Source organism: Acipenser ruthenus, chromosome 5, assembly GCF_902713425.1.
Source record: "Acipenser ruthenus chromosome 5, fAciRut3.2 maternal haplotype, whole genome shotgun sequence".
Lineage (NCBI taxonomy): Eukaryota > Metazoa > Chordata > Actinopteri > Acipenseriformes > Acipenseridae > Acipenser > Acipenser ruthenus.
The window spans coordinates 82,796,921-82,821,611 of record NC_081193.1 but is presented as its reverse complement, the minus strand read 5'-3'; the positions used below and the strand labels follow the sequence as shown (position 1 = coordinate 82,821,611).

At 37.5% G+C, this 24,691-nt stretch overlaps 1 protein-coding gene across 1 annotated transcript in view; it reads right to left on the bottom strand.

Annotated features, from left to right (window-relative positions):
- The window catches only part of crybg1a (crystallin beta-gamma domain containing 1a), a 67,848-nt gene extending 45,597 nt beyond the window's left edge, over positions 1 to 22,251 (bottom strand). The window contains exon 1 of the mRNA XM_034921218.2: positions 21,770 to 22,251. Within this exon, the coding sequence (XP_034777109.2) occupies positions 21,770 to 22,032 (263 nt within the window). The 5' untranslated portion in view covers positions 22,033 to 22,251. The remainder of the gene's footprint in view (positions 1 to 21,769) is intronic.
- Positions 22,252 to 24,691: the final 2,440 nt, after the last annotated feature.

Below are 24,691 nucleotides of genomic sequence, written 5' to 3'. Positions count from 1 at the left end.
CTGACCAGCGTTCTGTTATGAACCTGTTCCACTGTAAACAGTTTTAAATGGTTTGAATTTCAGTGGCTCAGCCTGCAGGGAACACAGGTCGTGTTTCAACCTTGGACTTGCCCTCCCTCAGGTTAGTGCCAGGTGCTGACATGCATTAACTATGCAGTGGTATTGCAGACCCAAAGGCCAAAGAGTACAGACTGTCATCATGGTACTGTATTTGTTAGGAAATAATTATTAAATGGAAGCACATTACCCTCAAGTCAAGGGGTGGATATGCACAAGTTTTGCAAATAACACATTTAAAGAAATTAAGTTGGCTTAAACAGTGCTGGTGGTACACTCTTGTGGCTCTCTTCGTGTCCTTAAGTACTGAACTGCACAAAATATTTTTAATGCATACTAAATCTGACACTGTTATGATAATGTTTGTTCATCTACACTTTACCATAAACTGCATGACTAGCAAATGACTGCACATTCAAACCCAGATATATGCAAAAGCTGGAAAATTTGAATACTGCAAGCATGTAACAAGACTTACAAGACAGCAAATTATTTATTAGTCCAATAGTTCCACCTAGTGTCTGTTTCCTGCATGATAAAATATCCACTGATTTCCGACAAACTGGATGTTTTTTCAGTTTGGAGTAAAGTACTAATTTTGCATAAGTAATTTGATCATCATCATCTTCAGCCATTTTCAATCCACTGCTGGATGAAGGCCTCCCCAAGATTCTTCCACAAAAGCCTGTCTGCTGCGTCTCTCATCCATATTGCTCCAGGGTGTTTCCTAATTTCATCTTGCCATCTTCCTGGAGGTCTTGGTCGCTTTATATCTCTTGGGATCCAGTCTAGTATCTCCTTGGTCCAGCGGTGATCTGTTCTTACTACATGTCCAGTCCACTACCATTTCAGTTTTTTTCGCTCTAATAATAACATTGCATTCTTTTGTTTGTGCTCTTATCCATTCCTTCCTTTTCTTCTCTTCTTGTTATTCCCAGCATGCATCTTTCCATACTCTGAGTTGTTTGTAATTTTTGAGTCATTTTTGCATTGAGGTTTCGCATCCGTAAGTTAGCACTGGCAGCACGCATTGGTCGAAGACTTTCCTCTTGAGGCATAAGGGTAGTTTCCCTTTCAGAACCATGCTTAAATCTTCCAAAGGCACTCCAGTCCATTTTTGCTCTTCTGTTGATTTCGCACATTTGGTTCTCCATTGCCGAAACTAACTGTCCTAAGTATATGTAGTTATTGACTAGTATATTTATTGAATATGACTTGAGTTTTCTTCAAGTTCATTTTCAAACCTGCTTTGATGCTAGCCTGGTGCAGTTCTTGTATTCTTGTTTGTAATTCTTCTGGGTATGTTACAAATTGTAGGTGATTCAAGTAGGCTTCATTGATCTCACCGTGTAACAATTTTTTTTTTTTTTTTTGGTTCCTGGGTAGTAAGTGTTATTTCCTAATTGCGTATGCCTCAAAAGTATAGTAAACTTGGAGTAACTTCTAGAACTTTCTAGAACTTTCCAGTAATATAAATAGTAGTATAAATACAGGGGCCTTAAGTCCACCAGTTCAGTTTAGTAACAGCTGCCTAAGTGGATACATATCTGCATTTTTCTGAGATGGCATCAAGAGGCTGCAAGCATCCGGCAGACGCATTTTGCTATGTCTGCGGCCAATTTATCAAGACAAGAGCGAAAAAGTACTCTGCTAAGATGTGTGAGGCCTACAAGGCATATTTCGGCATGCCTGTCGGGGATCAAGACAAACCCTGGGCACCTCATTTCACCTGCGAGCACTGCAAAAAAACTCTGGAAGGTAAGATGGACAATTGTTGCTCGGAATTTTATGTTATAAAATTTGTTAATTTTTAAAATTGTAAAAGTTTTTAATTTTAAAATGTTTCACAATTTTCAATGTTATTGAAAAAATATATCATATATGAAAAATGGTGCAAGAATCTCTTACACATTAGTCATGGGTGAAATAAATGTATTTTTGTAGGATGGTACAGAGGGGAAAAGAGAGCCATGAAGTTCGCTATCCCAAGAATTTGGCGGGAACCCACTGACCACTCAAGCAACTGCTACTTCTGCATGGTGGACCCTTCCAAGCGGACCAAGTTCTCTGTGGGGAGGAACAACGTCAAGTGGGAGCCACTGGTGGACCCCCGGAAGGTGCTGATGCCACCACTGCACATCAAATTGGGCCTTATGAAACAATTTGTCAGAGCTCTAGATAAGGAGTCGGCAGCCTTCAAGTACCTTCAAGACTTCTTCCCTAAGCTGTCTGAGGCAAAGGTCAAAGCCGGTGTCTTCGTCGGACCACAGATAAAGAAGATGTGCAATGAATTCCCCAAGAAGCTCACTAGTAAGGAGAAAGCGGCTTGGAACAGCTTTATCGCAGTGGTTCGGGGCTTCCTGGGCAATCACAAGGCCGAAAACTATGTGGAGCTGGTTGAGACTCTGGTGAAGAACTATGGCACAATGGGCTGTAGGATGTCCCTCAAAGTCCATATCCTTGATGCTCATCTTGATAAATTCAAGGAGAACATGGGAGCGTACTCGGAGGAGCAAGGCGAGCGCTTCCACCAGGATATACTGGACTTTGAACGCCGCTACCAAGGACAGTATAACGAGAACATGATGGGAGACTACATTTGGGGGCTGATTCATGAAAGTGAGTTACAGTATAATCGTAAATCTCGAAAAACTACTCACTTCTAAATCTTTTGTAGTCATTTTTGTATTACTTTAGTATAAATACATGTTAATTTGGATTCAAATGTTGTTTTTTTCGGACTTTATATGAACGAAAAGACACAAATTTGCCCGTTTTCTCATTGAAAATTGGTAAATTTCAAAATATCACTGTCCTGTTCACAAAAGCAAAGTTTGTGGGGAATAATAGCCATTTTCTATACTTTTGAGGCATAAGCAATTAAGAAATAACACTTACTACCCAGGAACAAAAATTGTGTTACATTCAGCCCCTTATTTTCCCAATCCAGTGTTTTGAAAATGTCTTTTAGGGTTGCCGTGAAGAGCTTTGTGGAAATTGTATCTTCTTGACGATCTCCTTTTTTAATTTATTATTTATTTCTTAGCAGACGCCCTTATCCAGGGTGACTTACAATTGTTAAAAGATATCACATTATTTTTTTTACATACAATTACCCATTTATACAGTTGGGTTTTTACTGGAGCAATCTAGGTAAAGTACCTTGCTCAAGGGTACAGCAGCATTGTCCCCCACCAGGGATTGAACCCACGACCCTCCGGTCAAGAGTCCAGAGCCCTAACCACTACTCCACACTGCTCTTGATTTTGCACAGTTTTTATGGAGTCTTACTGTGGATGTTGCATTCTTGTATATGGAGCTGATCAAGTATCTGTATTTTTTCTCAATTCCTTGTTTTTTCAGAGAGCTTAATACAGATCTTGTGCAAGCAGAGTCAAAGGCTTTTTCATAGTCGATGAATCCCAAGCAAAGTGGTAGTTCGTACTTGTTGCTGGTCGAATCACTCGACGTACAACTTGAAGATGATCATTGTGCTAAATCCACTCCTGAATCCTGCTTTCTCATTTGATTGTGCCGAGTCAAATTTATCTTGAAGTCTGTTGGTGAGTATCTTTGTAAAAATTTTGTAGATTATAGGAAGTAAGCTAATAGGTCTGTAGTTCTTGAGGTCTTCTTTATCTCCTTTCTTATGTAGAAGTATCACAGATGAGCTGTTGCAGTCGTTTGGCACTTTATTTTGCTTAATACAATCTAAAAATACGCTACAGTATTTTTGTCATTTCTCCCGTCTTCTCCAGGTGCCTTTCCTGTCTTCATATGTTTGATAGCATGTCTCACTTCTTCCAGCAGAATGTCTAACTTCTTCCTCGGGTTGTGTTTTTTCTGTCGTCTGTTATCTGCTACGTTGCTCTTTTCATCTTGATATAATTTTCTGTAAAAGTCTTCGAATCTCTTGAAAATCCATTCGAGGTTCTTGATGACAGTCCCGTCCTCTTGTTTGATTGCTAAAATCAGTCCCCCCCCCTCCCCCCGACGATCAGTCTTTCTTCATGCTTTGGTTGTTTTCAATAGTTGACTTCAGAGCTGCTGTTTGTTTCATTTCCCTTATTTTCCTTAGGAGGTCTTTTGACTCTTGCGTGATCTTCTGGTCGCATTTTGTACTCTGTTCCAGCCATTCTTTTTGCTGTTTCTATAATTACTTGCGTCACTTCCTCATAGATTCATCTTTTTGCAGATCTTGAAGAGTGCTGAATCTATTCTTCAGTTCCAGTTGAAAGACCAGGCTTTGCTTCTGGAGCATTTCTACGTTGATTGTGTTAAATTTTGTCATCATGAGTTTCGCTCTCTCCTGTGCTGTGCTTAGGTGTATTTTGCATCTTACAAGTCTGTGGTCACTTCCTGTTTTAAAATTGTTTAGTACCAAGACATCTTGTACAGTGTGCTTCTTGTTGGTGAGTATATAGTCAATTTCATTCTTTACTCCATTGGGTCCTTTCCATGGCCATTTCCTGATGGGTTTCTTCTGGAAGAAGGTGTTCATGATGAAGAAGTTCTTGTTCTCTTCAAATTCGACTAGTCTGTCGCCCCTCTCGATCCTGACGCCATGTCCAAATTTCCGTCCTCTTACTGGACTCCTATTTTGGCGTTGAAGTCACTGATGATGAACTTATAGTGGCTCTTCCCATTTTTGTGTAGTTATTGTACTTCTTCAGAAAAATCTTCGACTTCTTCATCCGAATAGCTTGTTGTTGGTGCATATACTTGGATGACCTGAAGTTCACACTTCCTTGAAACTTTCACTATCAGTCTTGCTGACCTCTCTGACGCACTGTCAATCTCGACTACGTTATTCTTGATTCTCTTGTGGACAATAAATCCAACGCCTCCTGTTCGTCCATCTGTAGTGCCTCGGTAGAAGAAGATGTCCACTTAGTGTTCTGTGGCAGTCTAAAATCGTAACCCGGTGATTCTTAGCACCCTCTGCCTTCATGCCTAACCGGCTGCTGCCTTGGTCCAGCCTCCGGGAAATGAGGACCATGTTTTTACTCAAGCTTTCACAGCATGGTTGAACCAGAGGCAGGGGACCCCCGCTGCACTTCGTCTTCAGTACCTGCTGTCACCCTGCCACTTTGAGGCACCAGAAGTTGGACTTTAGGAGGGAATTTATTTTTATATATATAAAATATATAAAATTTAATTTAATGACAACAGGCAACGTGTGTTTCCCACTGTCAAGCCAATAACCTTTTGGTCGGGGTGGTACACAATTGTTTAAATAATTTATTCCAATGTAAACATACGTAAATCATTTAATCATAGCATGATCGTCGTTTCGCAAACTTTCTGTCCAAATTCCACAGTACGGCTCAAAAATACTGACACACCAGGAGTACATACTGTACCAGTTGTAATAATAATAATATATCTTTATTTTTATATAGCGCCTTTCATAGTGGACCACTATTACAAAGAGCTTTACAGAGGTAGGCTGTGAACTGTGCATTATATGTAGAGTCACTTACAATAGGACATTGAATTAACATCTGTAGGATGGAGCACAAGGAGGTTAAGTGACTTGCTCAGGCAATGGCAGAGTTGGGATTTGAACCGGTGACCTTCTGGTTACAAGCCCTGGACTTTAACCACTGGACCACAGCACTTGCCTGTACTTGCTTGTGGCTCCTCCAGTGCATTCCGAACCAGGACTTTGCTCCTGCCAGTTCCTGAATTACTTTAATGAACACCTAGGCCTGGTTGTAACTCGGCTCCGGACTGCTGAGTTCAATAATTAAGTACATGGTTCGAACAAGGTGCGATTAGAATGGATCCAAATTGCCACATGTGAGTACCACTGCTATATTGTTCTTTCACAAAGTGTCTTCGCAAACCACTGATCAATATGTTTAAATAGTTTGTTTATTTGAGTGTGATGGTATAACATATACAAAGCTACTGTCCCCTTGACTTTGCATGATGTTTGCGTGATTTTATCTGCATTCAGGAGCTGCACTTCAGTTGTAACAGAGCTAGATTGGCACAAGTGTCTTTATAGAAGCAAGAGCCAGTGCCATCTAGTGACATTCCACTTTGGATACAGTTTCCTGCTGTTTTTAACTCGAACATTCTTGGAGCCATTTCTTCGTCTACTAAACACTGTGCCCAGAAGCTATCAACATTTAAAGTAATTATATGCTCAGTGGTTTTACTTTTTACGACATTTATATTTTATTCATTAGGTCAATAAACCTGAGAGGAAAACACAATTTTCATCAAGTTGCTCATATCAAGGCTGTTTTGATTTTGCTTTGGTTTTGCACAGTGCAAACATTACTTTTTAAAATTAACTCTGCTGTCCAGATAACCCTTAAACAAACTAATAAAAACAGTTGATACCTGTCTGGTTTCTATTTGGTTCCTGACAACCTGTTTCTCTAAAAGGGTATCTCAGTGTTTTTTGTCAGCCAACAATTCTAACAATGAGACCAAGCACAAGCAGGGCAAGCGGTATGTATTATTGCACTGGAGGGGATTTGAGCAGTGTGTTCAGACTCATGACTCGCACAGCTGCACGACCCAGAGTGTATACATGAAAAAATGACACCTAAAAGAAAACTTGGGGGTTTAATGAGAGTCACCTGAAGTGACTGTCATTAAACATCAACACAGGACTGACTGTCAGCACAGTCTAATACTGGGTCAACAGCTACTGTAATTACAGTATTGGACTAGAAAACCACTTCACCTCATCTTAGGCAGCAAAGTATAAGATAAAGCCTGAACCACACCGTCATCATTTCTCACTTAATAGCAGCATGTGTCAGCTTACTGGATCAGAAACTACACTGTTCCAGCATGACCTGTTTATGATAATGATATATGTCTTTGTTAACAGAACAATACTATACTATACATCTAAGCACATATTTAAAAGTAACATAGCTATGAATTATTAGGATAATCCTACCCTATCTTTTTAAGTAGTTGAAGGAAAGTGGCGAGGTGTTTTTGTTTTACAAATCTATTGAGATCTAACAGTGTCCTTCGCTGGGTTGTAATACAGTAGCAATTATTGTTTTGATATCCTGCTTTAACTGTGTAATATTTATTTATTAACCATTTCTTTATTAAGCAATTCGTAGGTATATAATAAGATATATCCTACATAACACTTACACTTATATTTAGTGTAAAGTTTAACATATTTGGCGGCCTTTTATCTAAGGACTCTTAGAATAATTCTCACTTCTAATAAAATAATTGGATTTCAGGATTTTCAGCTAAGTTTATACTTGCAGAGTACATTTTCATTTAGACTTGCCTAAAAACTGGGAAGCAGACGTTAGTGAGTCTCCTTTCTCCCACAATAGTTATTTTAACTAGTACAATTTTACAATATAACACTTTAATCAGTTTATACATTTATCTGCCACTAGATGGAGAAAGTCACACACCATGGTGCTTCAAACCTTTGTATACAACAACGCACATCACAGTGCATTACAGGGCAAACATTCACAAGGTACAGGCTTATGTATAGATATATGCAAACTTTTATTTACCCTTTAAAAAAAAACCTGTTGGTCACCACTGTAAGAATTATGCTTAGCTTCTATATTTATTACCCCCTGCTGGGGGGAAAAAATTCCAGTCGAAGGGCATGCAGTATAGTGGAGTAGGAAACATTCATGTGATTGAAGAGTGAGTGAATGCAGCCGTGTATCAAAACATTCTACAACGTACAATGATACCATCTGCTTGTAGGCTGATTGGCAGACAGTTTATCTTCCAAAACGACAAGGACCCAAAGCATCTGACTAAGTCAACTCTGGAATTCTTGAAGAAAACTAATAGTTCTGGATTCTGCAATCAACAGATCTCAATCCAATAGAAATACTTGGACTGATCTGAAAAAAGCTGGTGCCAAGCATTGTGTATCCAGTCTGTCCGAGTTAAGATATATAAGCAAGACAGAATGGGCCCTGATTTCACCAACAAGATGCAACATACTGGTTAAGAATTAGAAATGTCTGAAAGCTGTAATACGAGGAGTACACACGGAATACTAAAGCAGGGGTGCCAATACTTTTGTCGTGAACGAATACTTTAAGTAAATGTATTTTTTTTTTTTTTTGATAAAGTTGATTTGTTAAATAAATTAGTAGAAACTCTGTATTTTGCTTTTTGTTTCAATAAAAAGTGTTTAAAGTTTACTAAATGCTGGTCCTTAATCTGTAAATCTCGCTCTGCTGGTTGCAGCCATTCAGTGCAGGCACCAGTGATAATGTTGCTAGTGAGGTATGTAATAACTTTTAACACAGTATTAAAAGATTTCTAGTTGAAACATTTTGTTTTCTTTCAGATAATTTCCATTCTGTTTATTTACAAAAGAATACATGGATATCCACATGATTATCTTCTGTTTGCTAAACAAAATAGAAAACGTCAGCTTAAAATAAACCGAACACTTAGAAGAGGCTTCCACGTCCAAAACTAAAAAGAAATAATGCTTATTACATAGGCACGTATAGCTGTTACAACAATGTAACATCAGTAATCCCTTTTGCGCTCATGCCATATCTAAGCAACTGCTTTTGATAAAGAGATAAATCTTATTAATTCCTCTGTGCATTGTTGTTATATTAGTTCAGCATTTTCACATGCATAGACATGTGTTTAGGATCCCAGGCTTGCTTCATGAGGTATATCAGATACCATGGCAATAGTAAGTTTTACCAAAACATTTCTACAACAGCCCATTATACTTAAGAAAACATTTCACAAGATTAGCTTGCTGTCCAAGGTTACTTGTGCATTCATGCCAGTATTTTATGGCTACGAATTGCTTAATAAAGAAATACATATTTTTTTAGGGAGTGGGTCACAATATTACACAGTTAAAGCAGGATATCAAAACAATAATTGCTACTGTACCGTCCGCTCCAGCTCATCCAGAACTCTGCTGCCCGCCTGGTGTTCTCTCTGCCTCGCTTCGCCCACGCTACTCCACTACTCCGCTCACTCCACTGGCTCCCGATCATCGCTCGCATCCAGTTCAAGACTCTTGTACTAGCCTACAGATGCCTTGACCAGACTGCACCCAGCTACCTCCAGACCCTCATCTCTCCCTACACCCCCACTCGACCTCTCCGCTCCGCCTGCACTAGAAGACTAGCTCTACCTCCGCTACGCTCCCCTGCCTCCAGAGCCCGCTCCTTCTCCACCCTTGCTCCGCAGTGATGGAACGACCTTCCTACAGATGTCAGGACTGCCCAGTCCCTGACCACATTCTGGCGCCTCCTTAAGACTCACCTCTTCAAACAGCACCTGTAGAACTCCTCTGTTGTATCCTGGGACACTATCACCCTTCATTTAAATGTGCTTTATTTTGCTCTTATCTGCCCCCTATTTTACTGCATTTAATCCTGTACTTCAGAATATTGTAATCTGCCAAGTGTTTAACCTGTAGTATTTTGTACTTAATCATATCCTGATGTAACTATCACTATTTAATCATATCCTGATGTAACTATCACTATTATCTGCTGTATTATTGAATTGTGGTTTGTCACACTTGAACAAAAATTATTTTATTTCTTGCTCTTATTGTATTACTTGTATTGTAACACTTGAATGTATTTGTATTTGCTTGCGATTGTAAGTCGCCCTGGATAAGGGCGTCTGCTAAGAAATAAATAATAATAATAATAATAAATTACAACCCAGCTAAGGACACTGTTAGATTTCAATAGATTTGTAAAACAAAAACACCTCGCCACTTTCCTTCAACTACTTAAAAAGACAGGGTAGGATTATCCTAATAATTCATAGCTATGTTACTTTTTAAATATGTGCTTAGATGTATAGTATTGTTCTGTTAACAAAGACATATATCATTATCATAAACAGGTCATGCTGGAACAGTGTAGTTTCTGATCCAGTAAGCCGACACATGCTGCTATTAAGTGAGAAATGATGACGGTGTGGTTCAGGCTTTATCTTATACTTTGCTGCCTAAAATGAGGTGAAGCAGAAGTGAAGCTTAAATAAACCATATTCTGCAAGGCTCTTACTAGAATGACAGGTATCCGCTACATTTCCTTTAGGTTCTGAATGATGAAGCCTTTCAAAGCCTTTCCTGCCATCAAGTAAACGGATAATTACAACAAGTTAAACCTTTAAATACACACCTTAATAAAATACACCTTTCCAATTGTGCAGATAAGGGAAATGATAGACTTGAGATTTGCAATACATTCTCTCCACGTAACTTGTTTCTTTTGAAACATTTACATAAATTCTGTCCCAGTGTGCACTTTATTGAAAATATTGGGCCATACAAAACTCTCTATAGTTTTTGAAGTGATTAATCATTTGACTCCTAGAAACAGTTTTTCATGGGGATTCGTGTTCAATTATTCACTAATAATGTAACAGAGTTTACCACATGTAACCTGCAGTACTATGTGATATGCTGCTGTTAAGATCTATTAACCCAGCATGTGAGAGGAGTTTAAATCTTTACAACTGCTTGTGCAAACTAGACTTTTGTACACTGGTTAAGCTGCTCACTTGCACTATGTGTGGTCACCGGTTTGGGCCATGCCTCTGCCCTGTTAGGCATGCATGAACTACAAAATAATTGATTTAATAACTTGATTTTAACAACTTGAAATTCTGCTTATGCCTCCTTAGAATACTACAGTTCACTGATATCAACCATGCATTGTGTGTGTCCTAATTTCTTTATTTAGCCTGCCTGACATAAATCTGAGGCAGAAATTTAGAGGAATTCAAATCAGCTCTTTCTGATCTCAGGTAGCACAACAGGCTTCCGTTCAGGCAGTTCTTATGGATCGCCTGTGGCAAATTCCCTGTGTCCTGTCACGACTCGCACATACCAATACGTTGTTTAGTTTGTTTCTGGGGCAAGACAACAAAGGCACTGCACCTATAAAGTTGGGTCCACATGTGAGCGATTATTAGTTGTGCAACTTGGTTGCGTGCAGATGAATCGTTTATATGTGGACGTTTCTGCAACCAGCTGCAAGCAGTTGCGGGACTGGTTGCTTACATTAGAGACAAGCTCTACTTCCTAGGTGGGTTTAAAGTATTTAGAATGAATCAATGATAGATACAAGTCAGGAAGGAGGGACATTGCCCAACTGCATGGAAAAGGTTGCTTTTTTTTTTTTTTTTTTTTTTTTAAAAAAGGTAAAGGGGTGAACGTGAATTAAGTAACCATTTCCAGTGTTTTTCCGATATATCTTGGCTATACACTGATTTAATTTTTTCTGTCATTAAATCCTTTAATACAAAGCAAAAATTCTGAGCATATTATGGATATTTAATACTCAAACATTTTGTACAAAAGCCCATAATGCGTATTGGAGTTCCCAATATGTTGTCAAACCCCTGTAGATTTCTAAAAGTTTAAACACATACTACTAAATGTGCTGACATCTGACCATTGGCGCAATCACTTTCAGAGTTCAGGGCATTATAAAGTACCACCAGTACATGTACTCTAGGCTTAGAGTTCACACTGCTACAGCTGGCTAGGCCTGGCTTGAAGCATTCAATGTAAACAAATTAGTTTTAAACCTGTAAGGAAAAGATAAAAGAAAGAGGTGGTCAATTATATTGTTGTAAGCCAGCCCCGCTAGAACTGAAGAAAGCCATACAAAAATGCTTTGCCAAATGCTTCCAGCACACCCAGGCAAGTAAACAAACAGTCTATAATTTTATTATGACGACATGAGTTTACATCTGCCAGTGGATGTCATTTTATGGCAGCTAAGGACGTGTCAAGTTAATATTTCAGCTATCATGCATCAAAACAATGTACCATCAATTAAACGTGCATTGCATTAAAAAGGAAGTTTACTAGGACTTTGTAATTGTGGCCACCCAGGTTTACAACGGGTATATTTGATCATCCTACCTGTCATCCTTGCTTTTTTTTTGTATCTCCGAGGAAGGTAAATTTAAGATTTCCTCATTGTACAAAATAGATTTGTTAATCTGCTGGGCAAAGGTTTTGTCAATAGCCTAATCACTAAATTCCATTCTACTATTACTTCATGCGCTACCTCACTCAGCAATGCAATCATCAGTATTAACAGCTCACTGCAATATGAATTTCAAGTTATCATGTCTGGCTAAATCAATTCAATTTACAAAAGACAGGTTATAACTAATATAAATTATAAGAAGAGAAGTATCTTTGCATTCAAATACTTTTCAACAGTGGGATTCAATGTTATGATCTTAAGGACCGCAAGTAAAGGCTTTATTGATCGGTACTCTGAGAGTTTAGCTTGCTGCGGTTTATCAGCAACAGTCTGGAAGTATTAAGTACACAAAAACAGTCTAATAGAGTACAATAGAAAACAAGATCAAATGTATTAACTGTAAGAGTAAGTAGCTTCACATGCCATTTAATCATTTCTTTACTTTCTATTACTTATTTGTCATGAATGCAAACATTCTACAATATTGAGTCGTCATCATTTTTCTCTAGATCTGTGTTTCCTTCTTCGAGTGTGCTGCCAGCACTGAGCAGCCCTCCTCAACTCACTCTGAGTCAAGTGACACTGGATTCATTCAACTCTCCAGGTGAGAAGAGTTGAAAGGTCCCATTGTCACCTGACTTGGATGTAATGAGCAAGTCTGTATAGTGCCAGACAGTTCCAGGTAGGATTGTCCAAGCAAACTCAAAGCAAGTTCAGAGCCCAGTAAAGACAAAAATAGAGAAACATTATGAATATTGGAGCAACAGAACTGAGATAAATGTAGAATGGTTGCATTCATTATACAAAGGTAATAGAAATGTAAAGAATTCAAATGTAAATGATATTTGAAGCTACATACTTCAGTTAATAAATGATAACGCACAACCTGGCACATTCACCCAAGGGTTCTGGTCAAGGGTGCAGGAAGTAGGGGTGCTGAGAGTGCGGCCACACCCCCACATGCCGAGGGAGAAGGGCTGTGCCGGTGCGGCCTGCCGTTGTCGTTAACTTTTCATTATTATTATAAACATCACCAGGAAATTTTGTTTACTTTACTTTATGAATGACCATTTCCACAGACATGATTCAACTATATTGCCATCTGGGCGCCGGAATGTAGCGTTTCAACCAGTTAACGCCAGGCATTGAAATGCAAGGGCGGGCATTCATAGCTTATTCAACCTATCACTGACAGTATCAGCACCAAGCGCTGTCATGTGAGAGACAGCATTTACTGTGCTAGAAGCTGGTTTCACTATGATAGCTGTGCTTAACAACGTCAGAGGGCATTAAAAATAAGTTTCTGTAACTTCCACAAACACATTTAAAAACAGCAGAGAATAAAAGATTAACTTTTAACCTATATTTCTATTTTAACCTATATATTTCTCAACAAACAAACAAATAAAACTGCCTGTGCGTTTCTTTTTACTATAGTAAGACCAAATTTAATGTCATTAAACCAAAGAAGAAATCTTAAAAACTCTCTATGTTTAGTGCTTCTCTGTCATGTACTTTTTTACTGACTTTGTAACTATTACAGCCTAGGCAACATGCCTCACTGCCATACAAAAGTGCACAATAATTTCCAGTTGCACTATTTGGAATTCGTGTTAGTTTTTTATTTTTTGGTTTTCTTTTAATAACTAATGGCTTTCAGTAAGTGACATTTTATGTTTTCGGTAAGAACTCAATAAGGGACATTCAGTCGTTAAGGAAGACCCATTCATTTTAAATGTTGTGTTTATTTTATTTTTAAAATTGTAACCTACAGTATTCGTTGCCTTTTTTAATGGTGGGTGTAGTTGTTTTGCACAAAAAATATGAAGAAAACGTTATAAATTGTTATTAATAGACCAGAGTTTGAGACGCCTTACAAATTGGTTACACAGCACAAGGAGTCAAAAAACACATCTTGCTCTCACACATGCATGTCCACCATGATCTACTTGTCTAGATGTTGTATCCCTTATGAGGAATTTTATAAGCATGACATCGGGGCGCAAATCAGTTTTCGGAGTAGCTTACCCTAAACAGATCAATGTTATTTTATGTACAGTTAAGGATGGGTTGAGGTTTTATTCCCGACATGACGTCCGTTTCATTCTGGTACTGTTTTTAAAAGTAATGTGTTTTAAATGAAATGGAAGCTTTTGGGATATTGTTTCTGTTTTGCAACGTAGTTATTAATGCGTCTGATTGTTGGTTTTTAATGTTAGGCTACATAAAAAGTATATTTTTTGACTAGGGTTTCTGAGTTTTTTTTATTTTTTTTATTTTGTGCCACTATGTTATTATAAAACTCACTTGTTTTGGTCTGTGCATATGATTATGAAACAAAAAAAAAGACTATTTTCTATACATTTAAAAATCATATCATAAAAATCATATCATTATATATATTATATATATATCCATCCCTCACCCCCTCTTTTCAGCACCCCCAGTTTGAAATTCGTTCCCACTCCTCTGGTTCTGGTGTAACTGCCCTTCAAAAAACAAATTCCACAACCAACAAGTTCTGCCTGAAAAATGATCCTTGAGGCTCAAACTGCCATTGTATAACAAGGTTTGTTACTTTACAGTTCCAAGAAAAAGTAGATTCCTATAACCACCACCCACAAGAATAGCATCAAACGCAATTCCAGCCAATGCATTACAAAATACTTTACCTGAAAACTGACACATGCTTTAACATAGCCCTTACCCCATTAAACTAAGGAAATGCTGGGAAACTTTTGATCTGCTTTTGATCTAGCATTTTGTAACTCATACAGACATGTTTAGTTTCGGCAGCTGAGGGTTTGTTTTTTTTCTTTTTTTTTTTTTAAAACAAAACAAATTCAAAACAGTCACCAAACCAGAAATAAACTATCCACACACTTGATTTAGGTGCTTGTGAGCAGTCTAAAGTTGTTTCTATTTGTTTTACAATAAGATCATTTCTTATTTCCTGCTAGCATCAAAAACATCATTTATTAATTCTATAGTAATCAATTATTACTATATTGCATATTGGGAATACCGTATTATGTATTCCCATTTGACAGGTATGCTTTAAGTTCAAAAGAAACCAGGAGTACAATGAAGCACCACTTACCAATCAGATATAGCCTACAGGCTTACAGGGAAATTCTGGGTTACTGGTTGTAGTCAGTTCCAGACACGTGGGCGTGTCATATACCTGCAAGCCAGCAGGTAAATGAAACCCCAGACAGGATTTAAGGCTCATAGAGGCATTTAGGAGTACAGACAACACAAATAAATACAGTATATTAAAGGGATTCTTAATGGACCTGTTTTTTTTGTTGGTCCAGCCCAATGAGCCACTAAACCAGAACCAAGTCTCCTGAACCAGCTAGAAACCAGTAAACCACCAGACATGGCCAGCATTGAGGGTTTTTTTAACCTATGAGCAAAATACAGGAGGAATAATGTCTAAAGTAAATTATACACCAGTATTATAAGCTTACCTCTTTGAGCTGAGAAAGGTGCATGCTAAGCACAAAAAACAAAATATCATGAAGCTCCTTGATACCTGATATAAAACCCAGAGCAGCAGCAAGCACCTTCAGCATGCAATGAAGTACGTAGCTGCACATGTACATCACTCTGAAGTATACAATAGAGCATGGGTAACCAGCACTGTATTATCTTGTTTTCTCTTGTATTGTATCTAAACGTATATGATCCTGAAAAATAAACATGTTTAAACCGCTCAATGCTAAACTGTACAGTATTATATTGAATGTATAGCACTCTAGCTATGCGATAACGGTGTGTATTCAAATTGTTTATGCTATTTCAGTAACGCGTTACTAATGTCATCTTAACAATTGGGCACCTTTGATTCGCTTATTCATGAGAAAGAGGAGCTTCATGTAAACAGGTTTTATCATAAGGGGTGAATACATCTACATTTAGCACCACAAAAATGTATGTCAATGGCACGTACAAATTTGACTGGTGAAGTGTTTAAGGTTTGTTGAGTCGTATGATGATTGAATAATCAGAAGAAAAAAAAGAAAAAAAAAAAGACAATACAAGTCAACAAGATGTTTCCGAAACAAAACATTTAATTTAAATACTTAACTTTAGTTTGCAAGCCCGTCCCTTATAAACATGGTTTGACAGACAAAACTAGTATGATCATTTATAACTAAAAAGAGGTGTCTACTCCTTTTAAATACTCCCACAAATCTTTAACAGAAGGGTGCGTTTTAGCTCGTTAGAAAATGATGATGTCACATACACACAAAGGGGACAGGAAATGACCTGTCCTGCACATCCATTTGTTATTAAGACGCAACAGGTGTCGTAGTAAAGATGACTTCAAATAAATTCTAATCTGGGTTAAAAGAAAGCACTCTCTTTCACCTAGGGTGTTTTATTTTTTAAAACTAGCATGTTCTGTAAGATGTTCCTTTAAAAAACTGGCCATGCGAGGCCTGCATAGCAAGAATGAAAGGTCATGACAGGTACCATTAACAGCACACATCACATGAGGGCAGAAGCACATTGTCTCAACTGCTGCCTGCCTGTCTCCAACATCCTGCTCATGTCAAAGTCAATAAAGATTAAGTATTGAGGTTCAACTGACAGCCTCTCCCCCCCACAATTACGTGCGTTCAAACAGTAATTCTGTTCATAGCCTTCCAGGGAACTAAAGCCAGTCAAAATACTAGGAGTTTGTTTACTGAAGGAAAACAAAAATACGTTTCACTTGCCAACAGAGTAAAGGAAGTACTTTATATGGGCTGCAGGGAGATCAGTCATTGTTACTCTTAATTATTGTGGTTTCACTTTATTAAAAAATTATGAAGTAATTCATTTTGATAATTAATTACCTGTTGTTTCCTTGATAGAGAACAAAATGGTGTGGCATCTCAAAAGATGGGTTATCGCAAAGATAAACAGGATGCTAGTTCGTCAAAAAAATCCTTAGTAATCCATATTTTATATTTTTACCACAGGCTGCAGTATCAGAATGCACACTTCTGAACTAAAATGAAACATTTTCTCAAGCATCCAGCTGACACTGTTGGCAGCAATTGTGGACATTTCTTGTCAAACACTACTGTTTACGTTTCTGACTGAAATGAAAAGCAGGTGTCTTTGCAGCTAAAAATCTCTGACAACATAAATACATTTCTCATGACATGAAAGGGGAGGGGTGGGGGGGCATTTCATCGTTAAACTAGCTGTGTATTTCAATGGGTGTTATTATTATATCTCATTTTGATCCTATAATTGGCTTCATTATACAAGTAAATCTACAGTTCAGTGTACACAGGAGCAGGTATTGTAGGCACACCTAACATTCCTTATTTGGTTCAAACAAATTCAAATGGTCCAATCAGGTAACAGGGGGCAAGCCAACTCCAGCAACACTAAAACATTCAAAATTCAAACTGTCCTCCTGTCAGATAACAGGAGTAATACAACAAAAACAGCCTCTTCAAACAGTGATAGTTAGGTTTCCAGTTTTTATGCAACCTTTCAAAAACATCCTGCCTTTACACAAGGCCCCTTACCGATTTAAACTTGAAAATTGTCTCAATTTATCATGTGAAAATACTGATTCCAACTAAGAACATCTGTCTGTCTGTAATACTGCTATAGGTTAATTAACCAGCTTTACATACATGATCACACCGTGAAATAAAATATTCTACTTCCATTTTATATTAATAAAAAACAAAAATACATGTGCCTTACAGTAAGTCGCCAATGTATGCTTACAAGATAGGTAACATTTACCTTTAATTTCCTGATTGCAATGTGAATATTGACATCACATTTCTGAAGTGAGATTTTTTTATAAAAAAAATAACACTAGCGGTGCATAGCTATAATTTCTGTCCCCTGTATAAATGTAATTATGTACTTAGATTTTATATTTATTAACTATCATTGCCACAGCTGTAGAAGGGGAAAGGAATTACAGCTAGCCATTTCTAAAACCATCTCACTTCAGAAATGTGCAGTAAGAAACTTCAGAAGCAGCAGAAACAGACCATTCCCACTACACAATGATCTAACCAGAAAAATAATTAGAGAATGATACAAAACACACATAAAAGTATATTAAATAAGGAGATATTGAAAACATCCCCCATTCAAAATGAAGGCTATGGGACCATTGAACTGGTAAAGAAAGTTGCTGTGCAATTAGAAATAGTAAAGGGGTTGTAGTGAACAATGGCACTGCAGAACTGTATTAGTTACAAGTTTAAACTGGTTCGTACTCTGGAATCAAAGGAGGCTGCATTGGCTGTCATACAAGGACTGAGGGCAAAACCCCTGAATATTTCAATGTCTACGAATAAAAGCATATGACCATTTTTCCTCAGGGCACTTGATTCATCATGTCTGCATATGTCTCAAATAATGAGCTGAAATAACTTTGCCGTGTATTAAGTCTGGGAAAACAATTGAAATCATGAGATTTTTGCAAATAAGTAACTGTAAAAATAAATTCTATAGATTGTAGAGATGGGGGCCCAAACATGTTGACACATGAGTGGCTTGGTTCTGCAAGATCGGCAACAGGTGACCAGTTGTATGTGAAAGGTAAACCTCTTTTAAAAATAGAAGGCCATTCCATTCCGTGCGTCCAAATGGCCTTCTATATATAAAAGGCTAAAGAGTTGTCTCAGCATATACAAAATTATGCTTCCTGAGTAAATCAACACAGTGGCCCCCCAAATTATTCAGACAGTTTAGTTAACCAAAGTTGCTTAATTGAGTACTGAAGTGTAACCCTTTTTAAACTTTTAAAGAGGTGTATAATATTACCAACAAGAATGGCAGTCCTTCAGCAGCAGCACAGCTGTTCTTGTTGTTCTGTAATGAAGAACTGCAACCTTAGGACTCATTTAACCAACACATTTAATGTCAAAATACATAGGCGTAGGGTCATAGATGTGCAACCACAATGTCAAACTGAAAGGGAAAATATCAAATATACTCCTCTGTTTATTGGCTTTTCAAGCAGCTGCCTCTGGAAAGGCACTGGCTGTAGCTTCGTCAGGTACTGACAGAGGAAGGACAGCTGCAACCTAATGTTACAATAGAAGGTAACAATGAGGTAAAATATCTTCTGCTGCCATGGAGATGGCTGCTGAGTTAGTGACAGACAGCGCAGCAGAGGTGTAGCCAGGATACGACACATATGCAACTCTTAACAACTTGTTATTATATTAGACATTTCTTTGTTCTGTCTGCTTTCACTCTGACCTGTGCCATGGCTTTATTTTTCAAAGTGTATCATTAAAAGTGTCATGATGTGAATAAGGTTATGAGACACCCTGGGAAAACTGGGCGTCCCAGTTTTCAGCCTTCATTTTTTGCCCCGGTCAGAAACTGTAAAAATATTAAAACACCACGGTTTGGCTTTTGTATTGTCATTTTTTTTTTTTAAGTACAAAACAATATCAGTGTGCTTAGCAAGTTAACAGCAGAGTAATTGATTAGATTGTGTTAGTGCCATTCAAAATATAATAAGCAAACAATCTTATGTCATTTGTTTAATCATTCTGATTATGTGTATCCATGCGTTTAAATGACAACAATACTGCCGGTTCAGTGTCGGCAATTTGGCGGCTTACCCCCATAAGGCGAATATTCTTGCGTTAACATAATTTGTCAGTGTTCAGTACCGTGATCAAAACAGTGGTGCCTTTTTATTATTATTATTTATTTCTTAGCAGACGCCCTTATCCAGGGCGACTTACAATTGTTACAAGATATCACATTATACATTATTTCATATTATACAGATATCACATTATTTTACATACAATTACCCATTTATACAGTTGGGTTTTTACTGGAGCAATCTAGGTAAAGTACCTTGCTCAAGGGTACAACAGCAGTGTCCCCCACTGGGGATTGAACCCACAACCCTCCGGTCAAGAGTCCGGAGCCCTAACCACTACTCCACACTGCTGCCTTTGGTACGTGCAGTGGTATACGTGATATTTTTCACTATATTTTCTGAATATCACAATAGACTATTGTCACATAAATCATAATGAACCCGTCCTTTGGGGGCTCGGACACTGGTGTTCTCATCTTTTATCTTGTGGTACTTGTCTTTCTATTATTTTAATTTAGCCATCACTTGCTTTTTACTACGCACAACACCGCATGTCATTAACCTTTCTATTATTGTGGTATACACATTAGCATCTCGCACACTTCCATCAAGTTATGAGGTTATCTCTTCTGCTCTGATGGGCAAAAGCTCCCTTACTTCTTTTTAGGACCAATTACTGCCTAGGTCATTTGCTATTTTGTTGGATTTATTTCTTCAAATCAGCACGTGGCATAACAGGAAATTACATTTACTTGGAAAAAAAAATCCACCTTTAATGCAAAATGCGACATCAGTGGCAGCAGTGACATTGTAACTTTTAAAAGACTAAGAAAATGAGTCCAATGATGCAGAACACCCAAAAGATTGTTCCAGTCTAATCTGAAAACCACAGGATGGACAAACCACTCTCCCACTCTCTTTCTCTCCTACCTCTATCCTGTATTTAAAAAAAAAAAGATCCTGTTTAGTTAATACAGGAACTGATCATTTTGTTTTTTTTACAGCAATACTATCAAAGATTTTGTATTTCAAAAATGTGGATGACCCGGTCCTGAACTCATCTATGTTCATCTCATCAGAAGAATAAAAAAATTCCAGCAGGGAGAAGACAAACTCAGTACTTTAGCAACATTTTTTTTAATCCTCTGACCTTCATTTAAACCAGTTGGGATCGGACCCTATCTGGAGTCTGTACTAAAATGCCTGGTCTAATCATTGTGATATGTTTCTGGTATTTATGTGTAATCAAAAATCAAAGACCTTTTGATTTTTCTTTTTCTTTAAGGCAGGTACTGCATCTTTCTACTGCAAAATCTGACAAAGCAACATTACCTGCAGACAGTGTTGGTAGTGTGTACAGATGTGTGCCTTTGTAAACAATTTATAAATTCTAAATAAAAGTAGTATAAAAACAACATTTATAAAACTAAAATGCATACAGATCATTAAAATTGAAAGATTCTGGAAAAGGAAAGATTCTGGTATCCTCAAATTCTCAATTATATACATCTTTAAACAGCTTTCATATTGTCAAGTATTTCAACAAGAAGCCTGGACAAGAATTACATCAGATCACATTAATCAGGATTGGCAATAGGACAAAAGGGGCTTTGTTTCCAGCTAGGTCCTCCTTGCAAGTGGTGTATATTACTGTTGTAATATTAAAACAAAATAGAAAACAATCAAAAACAACCCAAAAAGCAATGCAATAAACAAACATGCATAAATAAGCCCAAAAATGACATGACAATTTATGTCACAAAAGGCAAACGTTCATTGAAGTTTGTTTGTTGTTGTTTTTTTTTTTTTGCTTATATTGCAGTCAATATGTAGAAAGAAATATTCTTAAGTAACTAACCACATCAACTTAAAGTAGCGCCGAGTAGGCTAGTAACATTAAGCTTCACTGCAGTTCTGCTAACTAAGTAGTTTGCCTTTGTGTGTTGGAGATACTGAAGCCCTATGGCACTACAACAACAGGGTTATTAGTAGGGTCTACTAACTATTAATCTAAACTTCCAAAACAGCCATATACTACTAGAAGCTGTCAGACAGCAAATAATAGGGTACGTAATTATGTGAACAAATTGGTGCACCAAAATGGTTACGACACTCAAAGGTAAAATAATGTAATAATTACATGTTTCTACTAGCGAGGTCCTCCGTCTCATCTGTAAAATCCGGCGCTGGACCCACAGGTGAGGGTAGTTCGCTTGAATGTTTTTTCTTGCGCCATGAACCAAATGTTTTCTTTTTCGCGCCATTTGGACTCGTGGGTTCTGCATCACCAACAGGTATACTTGATCGCTTTTGAGAAAGTTTACCCCCACGGTCGGGTTCGTTTTCTGTTGATTTGCTCTTGTTGAAAAGTTTCTTCAACTTGGAGCCTCCTTGCTTATTCATAGCAGACGGAAGAATACAACATATACAAAAAAAAATAAAGCAGACCACGTCAACTGCACTGCTCCAGTTTTTTAAATGTTCTGAGCACTCAGATCCCTAGACTGCAGCAATACCGATATCTCGAATCATCTAAACAAGAGAAGCAGGAAGGACTGGATGCTATTGGCAAAACTTGCGCCTGAAGCTGGTTCAGAAGCATTTTGAGGTGCGGCATTGAACAGTCGACGCCCTCTTAGCTGTGTAAAAAAATAATAATAATGAAATAAACACATGGGAAAACATTCTATGTTAAAACAATGATAACCGTTTTTAATTTTCAAATGTTCAAATATATACACTTAAAGTCTTCCGGGTCAGTAACTTTGCGTGGACTTTGGCTTGCAGTGCCACCCGACGTCTACATTATCTTTACACTAGCGCAGCTGCAGGCTACTCAACACAATGCCGTGGGTCATACACACAATACAGCTACCTACCGTACCTTGTCTTCATAGCACTGAACCCAACAGCAGGTTCAAATTGAAAGAATTGTAAAAAGTTGTTTGTATGGGTATGGTTGTATGTATTACTCTAATATCACGCGGAAAACAATCTTAACAAAAAGATATGGTGTGCTTTACTAATAGTGTAGCAAGTACACAAAGGCTGGCCTGCTTAAAATTATTTTGCTTACATATGGTGACTCAGTAAGCTAAGTGGGTGTGAACTCTAACCCCATAATGCATTTTAAATCACTTTAATTTCATTTATTTGAATAGTAAAGGGAAGTAAATATTAATAGTAAATATTAACAAAGAGAGCAAGGACTAACACATTTTATTTGTAGAGAATGGGAAGAACAGTATATGCCGTGATACATTGTGAAAAATCTTGGGCATTGACACAATATTATTTATGAGACAAATAGGCAGTTAAGAAGTTGTCAATTTCCATATCTTTCTTAACTGTTCATTTCTGTCCTCCTTGTTAAGAAGAAAAACATAAAATAAATGCTGGAACATTTTTCATTCAACATAAAAAAAGTGTAAAAAGACAATACATTTCTTGTTACCGCTATGTACTATGATTGAATGTTTAAAGTTAAGAGATTGAATATATTCATAACATTGTGCATAATTATAAGGGTTCAGGATAATTACGTTTGCCCCTTTATTAATGTATTTCTCTATGGCTATTAGTGGGCATAGACTACATATATCCTTGCAACCCTAGGACTTTCTACAGCAGGCTGTTTTGGCTGGTGCAGAGGTTGTGGTCTGAAGGTAAAAATGTGATCCCTAAAAATGATACAGGTATCCACCCATTCCTACACAATCAAACTCTTGCTACTAACACAGCACCCCAACAAACAAGCTATCTGCATCATAACAACTCTGCATCCCATTATGGAATGTCACATGCAAGAATTAATACATCACTGTCAAATATTAGTGCTGCCATTAGCAGCTACAATTTAATTATGCCCAAAGACAAGCCTGTAGCAGTGTAATAGTCCTACTAAAATCTTGTAGCATTGTTTGTATTTTAAGTACATATTTGTTTTGATGCAATGCTAGTATGCCATTTGAAACACCCTTTGTCACAGTTACAAATCAGGCAAACAAAAAAGCTAATTGGAAAAGCAGCCTTCTCCGAGTTACATGTATTGTGTAACAAAAGGAGATTATTTCGAGAGCAAGTCTTTAATTATTCAGCACCATAAGGGCCTTTAACCAAGAATAGATGACTCCAATATCTACAATAATCCCCTGTGGATATAAACACTACTATTCACAATGGATCAACTCGTATTACATATAAACATTGTACAGGCCTCCTCATTAAAATACTTTACAAGCTATTTGGGTCCAGGGGCATTCGGAATGTGTGTTGTGACAATTATCAGAGATAGATCCCACTTCAGGCCCTGTTTTATGTTTTGTGAACATTAGAGACTTCTCATGGTGCTGAGCTTCCTTCCAGAAAGTTTAAGCTCAGGCAAAGTAAAGCAAGTGAAAGGTCTGCAATCATCCCTGAGTAGTTCTTATTGCAATTGCTTTGGCTTCTCCTGCCTATGTTACACATATCCATGGCAGGCTAGAACTGCCCAGTAGCTTAACACAAAACAAAGAAAACACATGATTTGACTAATTGCAGTAAGATTCAGTAAAACAAAACAAAAAATCAATATATATATTTTTTTTAAGCTACCTGCTCTATAAGACTTTCAGTTAGATTCCATCTGGAGTATGTTGGCTAATGGAAGTCTCTTTATAGGATCTGAGAAATAGATTAATAAAACCAACACTAAGTTATTATTTGATTCCACCCTTGTTTGAAAGCCTTCAGAATAGATTGTTGCATCTATAGATTCTAAATCTAAACACCCCTAGGCAGAACATGAGAATGTGTAACCAATGTCTCTGTGTGTCTAACAGTTCAGCACATGCCTGGTTAAGTTTATGTTTTGTATACATGTAGAGACCAAGTGATGTTTGCTTTAGAATGTGTTGCTTATCTTTATTTTGTAATGGTCTTACAACCTGAGTAATGAGGACATTCACTCCATAGCCACAAGACAAGCTGAACTGCATGCTTACTCAAATACCAGCAAACCTGGCTCTGCCAACCAGTAAGAAAATAAAAAAAGATAGCACACCTCAATAAAAGAGTATAGATG